Here is an 11,308-nt window from a genome sequence, read left to right as displayed (position 1 = left end):
TGCTGTACACTCACATATGTTGTCCTGCCGCCTTCCATGACATGTCCACTGGGGCATGCAGAGCCTGGACCAGTCCTGGCTGCTTCTCCCCCAGCCAGGACTGGTCAGCTCAACTTGACCTCACCAATGAACGTTTTGTTGCAAGGAGAAAAGAGGAAAGCCCAGAACTGGACACTGGGTATGGGGAGGGTACAGTTTTGGGGGGAAGGCAGCGGTGGTGAGGAGCTGACAGCTAGAGAAACTGACGTTGAACATGAAGTCTCTTGACTTCACAGAGATGGAGCCTGGAGGGCTTGCCTCTGGTGGGGAGCTTTGGAACAGGGTGCTGTCTTCCTGGACCCTTTCCCTTTTTTATTCACGGCCACTCAGGCAACAGTCTCACTTCCTGGGAAACAAACCCTCCTGAGATCCCTGATTCTGCAGCGCCCTCTCGTGGGCAACTGGAATCTGTCTGGAGAGGAAACCTCAGGACGTGGGTAAGTGGTCATAAGTCACACGTGTGCATTCATGGATTTTAGAATCGTATATTCAAGCTCTTCCACCTGCTCCCACCCACTGTGATATGAAGTCCTAAACGAACATCTGGTTATTTGTATATACGGGTTGGACCCTGGTGGAAATCTGTTAGGAGAGAGCAAAGGACTGAGGATGGGGCTCAAGGGTGGAAGGCGGTGTGGACAGCGACTAGAAAGAATGCAAAATGGTGACATGTGTGTGTGCAAGTGCATGTGTGAGAAGTCCTGTGCTAAACAGACTCTGCCACGTTTCCGAATGATTTTGGCACACCCTCTTTACGTCCTCCAGCCTTAAGTCAGGACGCCCTCTTTAGTTTCCTTCCGTGCTCCGGAGAGTTTTGTCCAAGCCTTCACAAGCCTGGTGAAGAGGGGAAAGTACGGACTCAACAGAGGGAAAGGGTTCCAAGAGTGTGTGGCCTCAGGCTGGTAAAACCCCAGGTGTGAGTTTCCCGGGTGAGTCGTGTGCCTCCCCAGGCTTGCTGGAAATTAAATACGATCCGGTTGGAAGGCCCCTACGCCAGGTCTCCTGGCCTTGCTGACTCCCGGTCCTGGGAGATGGAGACTCGGTGCCAGCCTGGTTCCTGCTTTCCACCCACCCACACCATGAGCCTCTCCTTCACTGCAGAGCTGGCAGCCAGGCCCTCCTCCTCCTCTCAGATTCTTCTTCCCGTTCCTCCTCGAATCTTAAAGATGACATCCTCACTCCCATCCTGGTCTGTGTCAGTCCCCAGGGTATTTTTGCCCTCCCAGCCTGCCTCAGCTTCTTCCTCATCACTCCTTTCAGAAGAGAGTCTCCCCCACCCTCCTCCTTCCATCCGCCCAACTGGCTCATCCCCTGCACGTCACCCCCCTGTCTACTGCATCCCAGCCCCACCTTAGATAAGGGACGTCATCATCCAGGTTATGATCCGGCTTCTTCACCTCCCCTTCCCCCACCATGGACTTCCAACCCTTGGGAAAAAAAAGTGCCGGCTACAATCCCATTGGAATGTGCCTGGTTCCAACCCCATGATGGCAGCCTTGGGGAAAGGTGCTTTACGCTGTCAAGAAGAGAACCTAGCAGGACTGACTGCCAGGTGGAGGATGCCCAAGAAATCTGGGGTTCACAGGGGCTCACAGTGTAGCGCAGATGGAAATACCCAGCTCAGATGGAGGAGGTGAGGCCCACCCTGCCCTCTGCCCACGGCCGCTCCTCCCCGCAGCATGTGCTGACAGAGCCTTTGCTGCCTCTGCCGTTCCCTCCTGCCCAAACAGGGTCAGATGCAAACAGAGGCTGGTACACAGAGACAGAGGGAGCCAGGGTGAAGAGAAGTGATGCAGACGCACGAAAGCCTGGTACAGCAAGGAGCTGCACCACAGTGGCGGAGGAATGTCGAACACTTGATGTCTCATTTCACCTCACAGCAACTGTGACCAAGGGATGGCATCAGCCCATTTCACAGATGAAAAAACACGTGGGGAGGCTTCCAGGGTCACACAGCCAGGGTGACCAGGGTGTGGCTGAGCTGAGCTTCCAGGCTTAGCCTGCTTCATCCCCAAGCATTTGGCCTTTCCATAACACAGAGAGGCACATAAAGAGGCTGCCTCCATCCTGGTTCTCAAGCAACTCAGCACACAGAGAGAAGGAAGAGGCCAATGTACAGAGCCCAGAGAGGCCTGGAGGGATGCACCCGGACAGGGAGGGAGATGGGAAGACAAAGACACAAGGAGGGGCAGGGAAAGATGCTGCTTATTTCTCCCTATGCAAATGGACTTTGCATACATACATATTCCAGGTTTCATACCCAGATTGTCAGAATCAGAATTTCTGGAGCGGGACCAAGGAACGTGCATTTAAAGAAGGCTCCTCCAAGTGGCAAGGGGTGCCGAGATATCTGCACCTAACTTAAAAATGCACCCAAAAAACCAGATAAATTGACAGATGGAAGAGGGAGGAGGAGCTGATGGATAATAGGTGATAAACAGAGCAAAATCTTAACTGAGGAGTTTGGAAGGCAGGTAACGCTGTTCACTGTATGATTCTTCTCACTTTGTTTGAACGACTTGGCAAGATGCCAGAGAAACACGCTTCCAACTGACTGTGATGATTGGGCAGGTCTGAGACCACGGATGTAGGAGAAGCCTCCCTCGGAAAACTTTTGGAGGAGTGGCTGCCCTCTGCCCCCTCGAGCCCCATCCCCATGCTCCAGCCACCAGCCTCTGGTTTCCTCAGTTTCACAGCAACCCAGGAATGCACAGCAGACTGAACAAGGCACTGTCCCTTCCCCTGAGTTCTAGAAGAATTTCATCTGCCCCTTGGGGTCTCCTGTTCTCCGTGTTGAGCAGGATTAGACAATCCCTGGGCTTTGTCTTATTGGGTGAGTTGTCTGAGCTGGTCCCCGTGGGGGCACTTATACTAATGCGATGAAGCAGACCCATGGTGTGGATTTGGGGGAGAGCTTGGAGAGGTGAGTCTAGAAATTCTCTTGGAAAAATTTGAAGCCGAACTTCTCGCAATGGCCTGTGAGCACCTTGGCCAGAGCTGGAGAGCCACAGAAGAAGACCTGCACCTTGCCCTTCTTCTCAGCAGCAGTCAGTGGGGATGGGGAAAAGAAGAAGGAGGATAGGTGGGGCTGCTGACTCACCAGTGACACAGCCGCCTGGAGGTAACGGCATAACTGGTCAGCAGCAATGAGTGTCCCTATTTTACACAAAGAGCTGCATGGCATAGCTTCTGGGTTTTACAGCAGAGTTTGACACTCAGCCGTTCAATTAAGAGCCATTTGTTCAGCTGGGCACCGTGGCTCACGCCTGTAATCACAGCACTTTGGGAGGCCAAGGCAGGCGGATCACAAGGTCAGGAGTTTGAGACCAGCCTGGCCAATATGATGAAACTCTGTCTCTACTAAAAATACAAAACTTGGCCAGGTATGGTTGCTGGACACCTGTAGTCCCAGCTACTCGGGAGATGGAGACAGGAGAATCGCTTGAACCCAGGAGGCAGAGGTTGCAGTGAGCCAAGATGGCACCATTGCACTCCAACCTGGGTGACAGAGTGAGACTCCGTCTCCAAAAAGAGCCATTTGTTTGACTGGCAACATGACCCAGAACCCCACGTAAAGGACCAGGGCCAGAAATAAACAAGACCCAGGCCGTCCACTCAAGGATCTGCAACTGTGGGAGACAGGCACTAAATCAGACAGGCAGAGAAGCATACGGTGCTCTGAGGCTCCCATGGGCAGATGGAACCTGGTGGTAGTCCAGGGCTGGCCACCTGCTGTGATTTAAGTATCTTTCCTGACGTCAGTCTTTTCCCCCAGTGACGACCCTTTTCTACCCCAAATTCCTCTTACAAATTGCCTTTCTCTGAAAGTTCTCTTTAAAGCTGGGCCTTGTGGCTCACGCCTGTAATTCCAGCACTTTGGGAGGCCAAGGAGGGTGGATCATGAGGTCAGGAGTTTGAGACCAGCCTGGCCAATAAGGTGAAACCCCATCTCTACAAATATATACATGTATATACAAAAATTAGCGAGGCATGGTGGCGGGCGAGTACTCCCAGCTATTTGGAGGCTGAGGCAGGAGAATTGCTTGAACTCGAGAGGCAGAGGTTGCAGTGAGCCAAGATCACGCCACTGCTCTCAAGCCTGGTTGACAGAACAAGACTTCGTCTCAAAAAAAAAAAGAAAGTCCTCTTTGATGTCCAAGCACTCATCACTGACCTTCCCCTCCCACTCAGGTGTCGTGATCCAGGTATAGGGTCATCTGCAGCACTTTTAAAAGCAGTACCTTCTGGGTCACTTCCTGTAAACTGTATACCCTGACAGGTAAGTGTCCAGGGAAGAAAAATAATCATAAAACCAATCTGAGAAATAAAATTAAAAGATTTGCAAATAATTTCATGTCTCTGAACCTCAGTTTCCCCATTTGTAACGGGAGAGGATAAGATTTGGTGTTTTTCCAGGTCCCTGTCTGCTCAGGCCTTCTGACACTGGTCCATAGGGAGTTAAGGCTGCAGGGGTCTTTGAGGTCATAGAGACTAACTTCCTCTCTGAACAGAAGGGGAACCTGAGGCTAATGACAGAATAAAGGCTAGTGATGAAGCCAGTGTGGGTGCCCTGTTCACCTTTTGCACCAGGAGGCCCCGTCTGGACTCTGGACTGTAACCTCACACTTTGCCCCTGGCTGCTTGGCTCATCTCCCAATCACTGCCTCAGGCTCTCAGCTTCACCCATACCTGCAGGCTGCAGGGCTCACAGCTGGCATTACCTTGTGCCAGTCAGGCCACCCAGGCTGGGTGCGCGTCTGCAGCCCCGTGATGGAGTCTTTCTTTTCCTTCTTGGCCAGGAGGTCAAGGGCCATCTGCAGGCCAATGACCTTCATGTCATTCTTGTCCAGTGCAGATGTCATGTACATGTGCAACTCCAGGAAGCAACCTGTTGGGCAGGAGACAAGGGCTGAACTGAGGGTCTAGCGCCCGTGATGGGCGCAGGGCAGGATGCCGGTCACTACCTTACCCTGGGGCTCAGAAGGAGACCCATAGATCTTGGAACTCACACCATCAGCCAACAGTGTTTGCCCAGGCTGTGTCATGTGACCAGTGCCAAGGAGAGGAAAGGCAGTCTGTTGCTTGAGCTGGGCCTACTATGTGCATGGCACACATTAGTTACTTTATATACACTAAGGTGAGCCTTACAACCACTCCAAGAGTTAGGCCTTTTATATCTATTTATTTAGTATTTTTGTACAGACAGGGTTTCACTATGTTGCTCAGGCTGGCCTTGTACTCCTGGACTCAAGTGATCTACCTGCCTCAGCCTCCCAAAGCACTGGGATTACAGGTATGAGCCACTGTGCCCAGCCAAGACTTTTTGTATTTATAGAAGGAGAAATGCATCCTAGGGCAGTGACCATGGCAGTCCCTGGGCTCCAAAGCTCATACCCTTACGTGCCTCACATGTCTGTCCTCAGCCTGGCTGGGGACAAAAAACCACACACACATGGAAAGTAATTTAGACTAAAGGGTCAAGGGTCGAGTAAATGGATCAGAACGTGAAGGCTACTGATATGCAGGGAAGGGCTGAGGCAGACAGGGCTGCTTCCCGGAAGGGACGGGGGCTGGGTTAGGTGTGGGACGAAGGGCAAAAGTAAAAGCAAAGGTGAAGGGAATGCATGCTAAGGACTAGTGTCAGCACAGAGTGAGAGGCTGGAACAAATGCGACGTTCACGATGTTCACGGGGCAGGGTGTGGTGCCCGGCTGGAGCCGCATCCTCAGATGGGAGCGAAAGGAGATGGGACTGGAAACAGGGGGAGGCCAGAATAAGAAGGGTCTTGAATGCCCGGCTAGGAAAGGGGGAGGGTTGACAGTAACTGAGTAGGGAGTGACATAGTGAAACAGAGCTTCGGGAAAGGGCATGGGAGGGCTGAAGAGACAGGGGAGGAGCCTGGCACCAAGGAGCCCACGAGGTCAGAGCACCTGCAGTTCTGCAGCGCGAAATTCTAGCCTGCTGGGATACTGATCCTTCAGCACTCCACAGCTCCCACATGGGCACCTCTGCGTGCCATATCCAGACGTGACAGACGAATGTTGTCATTTTTATGTGTGCCATGATGAGAAAAAGATTGGTGAGTGCTGCCTTGGGCTTGTGTGTGGGTTCAAGCCAGAGTTGGCAGGCCCTGATTTAGGATGTGGGAAGGAGCATTCCTGAGCTGAGGATCACCTCATCCCTCTCTCCCTCTCTTCCCCTACACCCAGACGAAAGGAGCTTTGCCATTCCAACGTGCTCTCTACCCTTTCCTATGTCACTATCAGCCATCTTTCATTTGGCCTAAGGTCTCAGCGGCTGTTGCAATGCAAATGGCCCTGGGAGGGATAGCACATTTCATGTCACATGAGAGAGGGAGATGTATTATGAGATGCCCACCTGGGGGAACCCCGCCCCTTCCTACCCTCCCTCAGAGTCTCCCTACTCCAGAGAGGGGTAAGAAGAGAGAAGGGGAGACACCATGGTGGGAGGGAGAAGATAAAGGGGCTGTGGAAGGATCTGGCATGGTCTCACCCTCTCTACCCAGCTGTGTTTGAGACAGCCATCTCATTTCTGGGACGCTTTCCTAAGAAAACCATCCAAAGCAGGGAAAAGTACTATGTGCACAAATATGTTAATTTCAGTGTTTTTTTTTTAGGATTATGGAGAATTCAGAATAAACAAAATGTTCAGCGGTAGGAGCTTGGTTAAATAATTTATGGTATGACCACTGACTATACCATTCATTATATAGCCATTAAATACTACTATTCCTTTTATTAAACAGTTATTACTACTAGCGCTTCTATTACTAACAAATTTATTAAGCAGTTACTATTACCACCGGCACTAAATTTATCTAGCAGTTTATTAAGCTCCAGTCACTGTGCTACTGTTCCGCAGAGGACATCTCATCTGATTCCCATTATGATCCTACGAGGTGGGTACTAGCAGCGTCCATTTTTTTCAGATAACCGTTTTCGAGGCAAAGCAGTGAAATAATGTGCCCAAGGTCCTATAGCTATTCAGGCTAAAGATAAAAACTCAGAATCATTGATGCTGAAGCTATAGAAACTGAAAATTATAAACCAAAAATTATTTAATGCAAACTCTGACGTATAATTAAAGTGGAAATCAGAAGCCATGAATTTCAGCTGCAGGTAATGAGAAACCCTGAAAGAAATTTGATGTGATGGAGTTGTTGACTCAAGTGGCTTTGGGAATGCAGAGCACTGGGTTAGCTATTGCCCTTTGTGTATACAGATTAGGAAGAAGCAAACAGCAAATATTTATGTGCCAGTAACTAGAAAATTTAAATTAAATTTAAACTTTTCCTTTAGCTTGTCATCACAAAATTGAGGTCCTAATGAATTAGTATATGTAAAAGCATTTAGAAAAAAGAAGTCAATGCTATACAAATATTTGCTGTAATTGTTATTTACAAGAAAGGGCAGGGAGCTTTACTGAACTATTCTAAGCTTGAAGAGTTATCTTCCAAAGACTGTTGACTTGAACTTTAAGCCTCTGAATGTTTATTATGGTAAACTATATCTGTTTGGATAGTTTCTTGTAGAAAACTATGTTTGATTACTTGAACATATAAACTGCTTATCATTGGAATTTGAATTTACTCATGACAACCTGATTATTAAAGAGTCAAATACAATCTAGTTCTAATGAACTCAACAAGTCTAAAACACTACACCAATTCTCTTAAAAAGTTAGAAACATATCCAAAGATATTTCTCCTTGTATAAATTATAAACAAAACAATAATTTTAATAGATTAACTTTTAAATACAGTGTAAACCCTCAGTATTCCACAAAGATGTCCCGTGATATGACTCAGAGAAACATTTTATCATACTTAGCTCCATCACATCATACTTAGTCCATACAAATTTTCAGGACTAATGATGAGAATAAATGCTTAGTAAAAAACGAGAACACAGGAAACACCTGGGCAGTGAGGAGGGGGGTTTGGAGGGGTTGAGGGGAGGACATTCAAACCTTTTTTTTTTGAGACAGGGTCTTACAAGGTGAGACAAGGTGTTTGCAGTCGAAAGCCAAAAAAATTTCTCACCAGCAGACCTGCACTACAAAGAACCATCAGCTCTTCAAGCAGAAGGAAAACTTTACCAGACAGAAATCCAGATCTAGGCACAAAAAGTGAAAAGAACCCAGAAATGCTAAAGACATCTACAAAAATAAAAAATGTGTTCTTCTGATTTTAAAATTTCTTTTTCAAAGATAATTGGACAATGGTGGTATACGCATGAAACAGAATACTACTCAGCAATGAAAAGGAACGAATGACTTATCGACACATACAGCAACACGGATACATCTCGAAGGCATTATGCTAAGTGAAAGAAGGCAGATGGAACAGACTACATATTATATGATTCCATTGATATAAAATTCTATAAAAGGCAAAATTATAGTGATAGAAAGCAGACCAGTGGTTGCAGGGGTTATGAGTCAGGGGAGGGTGTTGACGGCAAAACAGGATGAGGAAATTTTCAGAACTAATGGAAAGAAATGGTCCATATTTTGATTGCAGTGGTGGTTACACTGCTCTATGCATTTGTCAAAATGTCATTTATTATACACTTAAACTGGTAAATTTTATCGTATGTAAATTATACTTCAAAAACCAAACACAAATTAAGTGTGAATAAGAATCGTTTGAGGAGCATGTTAAAATGTACATTCCTGAGCCCAACTCTCAGAGAATCTATCTGATTTGGAAGGTCTGGGATGAGGCCTAGGAATTTAAATTTTCAACATGTGCCTATTCTGAATTAAAAGATATGTCATGAAAAAGATAAATTACAAAAATAAAGACATATATTTTTATAAAATGTGAATAGGAAAACAGAAAATGGAAGGGAACCCTTTAAAATGCCTGGTGTCGTCTGGATGACTGGATGAGTCGATGAGGGATTTTTTTTTTCCTCCTTCTGTTTTTCAACTTTACGAAATGTTACATTTTGTAGAACCTCCTTGTTTTCGCAGAACCTCGCCCATCCTTCTTCTCCAGAAATGGAATAAACGCCTTCTCAAAAAGACTCTGAGTTAGCCTGGGCAATATAAGAAGACTTCATCACTACAAAAATTAAAACAACATCAGCGGGAGTGCTGGCCTGCATCTGTGGTTCCAGCTACTCCGGAGGCTGAGGCGGGAGGATGGGTGGAGCCTCCAAGGTGGAGGCTGCAGTGAGCCATGATCCTGCTGCTGCCCTTCAGCTTGGGTGACAGAGGGAGACCTTGTCTCAAAAAAAACAATACTCAGTTCACGTTAATGGTTAAATGGTTCATTTTAGGTTATGTGAGTTTCATATCAATACATTACTTTTTTTAAAGACACTGCGCCGTTCCCATTGCCCTCAGGCTCCGTCCCTCTCCTACCACGTTGAGCCTCCTTGGCCTGGTCCATCTCCAGTTTGGTCAGCAGGCTCACAAACCACTCGAGAGACCATTGGTCTCTGCTGATCCAGATAAAGTCCACCTAGGGAGAGAGGTCCTTCAGTTCAGAGGCTGAGTCTCCCTCAATTGCAGGAGGTTCACATCTGCGACCCCTGGGACCCATATGACCACCCCGAGGTAAGCAGGGAACATTCGCATACCCATTTAAGAGAGGGAAAAATCAAGGCTCATAGAGGTGAGCAGCCACGCCCAGATCACAGAGCAGCATGGGACCAGAACCAGGTTTCCGACTCCAAGGCTGGGGTTTTCTCTAATGCCTTCTATTGTTTACAACAAACAGTGTATTGAAATATTAGCTTAGGATACCCAGAAAAACATGAATTACTTTTTTTTTAAATTTAATTTAATGTATTTATTTATTTTTGAGACGGAGTCTTGCTCTGTCACCAGGCTGGAGTGCAGTGGCACGATCTCAGCTCACTGCAACCTCCACCTCCCGGGTTCAAGTGATTCTCCTGCCTCAGCCTCCTGAGTAGCTGGAACTGTAGGCCCACATCACTATACCCAGCTAATTTTTGTATTTTTAGTAGAGATAGTATTTTCACCATGTTGGCCAGGATGGTCTCAATCTCATGACCTTGTGATCTACCCACCTCAGCCTCCCAACGTGCTTGAATTGCAAGGTGGGAGCCACCCCACCCTGCCAAAAATATGAATTACTTTTTTAGAAACTCTTCTAAGTGGCCTATATAGGAAGGCGAATTTTCAAAAGGCAAGCATGTTTTCATTATGATTATTTTCTTTTTTGAGATAGAGTCTCACTCCGTCACTGAAGCTTGAGTGCAGTGGAATGGTCTCAGCTCACTGCACCCTCGGCCTCCTGGGCTCAAGTGATCCTCCCACCTCAGCCTCCTGAGTAGCTGGGACCACAGGTAGATACCACCACGCCCAACTAATTGTTGTATTTTTGGTAGAGATGGGGTTTCGCCACGTTGCCCAGGCTGGTGCTGAGCTCTTGGGCTCAAGTGATCTGCCTGCCTCAGCCTCCCAAAGTGCTGGGATCATAGGCTTGCGCCACTGTGCCCAGCCAGTATGTTTTCATTCTTAAAACCACCATAGGGTCATGGATAGGTAGCATCATGGCTGTAACTGAATCCAGACTTCCTGACTATCAAGCCATGCAACCTTAAAAGAAATGTTCAGAACATCTCTCAGAGGGGATGGGAACGTTAAGTGGGGGCGGGGCTCACACATAGAGGAGGCACCAGGAGAACTCATTTAAGACAACTCAGGGTACTGTGGGAAAGAAAGACGATCCCATGAGGGATCCCTTCCCCACTCCCACCTTGGCACAGGAGGATGGGCTCCTATTTTAGGAGTTGTCCAGGGGAGAAGGTCTGGAGGCCTGCCTACAGGAGGTGGTACGCACCTTATGGAGCTTCATGTTGTCTTGGACACCTTCTATCCAGGAGTGCTGGCAGTTGGAGCAAACACGCTTTCCTTTTCTGGTGCCCGAGGGGAGGCAGGAGGAAGGGGTTTGAAACTTGGGGTGAGACTTTGCAGGACCCCAGAGAACAGTTCGCGGGACAGGGAGCAAGGATGGGGTGGCAGAGCCCACTGTATGAGGAAGGGGAAGGATGAGACACAAAAAGGAGAGGGGGACAGAGCAGGAGAGAAAAGAGACCAAAGAGCAGAGAGGGACAGAAGAGCAGAGGGAGACAGAAGAGCAGAGGGAGACAGGTGAGCAGAGGGAGACAGAAGAGCAGAGGGAGACAGGAGAGCAGAGGGAGACAGGTGAGCAGAGGGAGACAGAAGAGCAGAGGGAGACAGGTGAGCAGAGGGAGACAGGTGAGCAGAGGGAG

At 48.1% G+C, this 11,308-nt stretch overlaps 1 protein-coding gene across 1 annotated transcript in view; it reads right to left on the bottom strand.

Moving 5' to 3' along the window:
* Positions 1 to 1,367: 1,367 nt before the first annotated feature.
* The window catches only part of NOX5 (NADPH oxidase 5), a 28,609-nt gene continuing 18,668 nt past the window's right edge, over positions 1,368 to 11,308 (bottom strand). Inside the window, 4 exon segments of the mRNA XM_032244632.1 lie at positions 1,368 to 3,086; positions 4,747 to 4,927; positions 9,429 to 9,528; positions 10,876 to 10,951. Coding sequence (XP_032100523.1) covers positions 2,969 to 3,086; positions 4,747 to 4,927; positions 9,429 to 9,528; positions 10,876 to 10,951 — 475 coding nt within the window. The 3' untranslated portion in view covers positions 1,368 to 2,968.

The sequence above is a fragment of the Sapajus apella genome, unplaced genomic scaffold (assembly GCF_009761245.1).
Source record: "Sapajus apella isolate SASKATOON/1434 unplaced genomic scaffold, GSC_monkey_1.0 scaffold55, whole genome shotgun sequence".
Taxonomy (NCBI): domain Eukaryota; kingdom Metazoa; phylum Chordata; class Mammalia; order Primates; family Cebidae; genus Sapajus; species Sapajus apella.
This window is presented reverse-complemented; position numbering and strand designations above follow the sequence as displayed.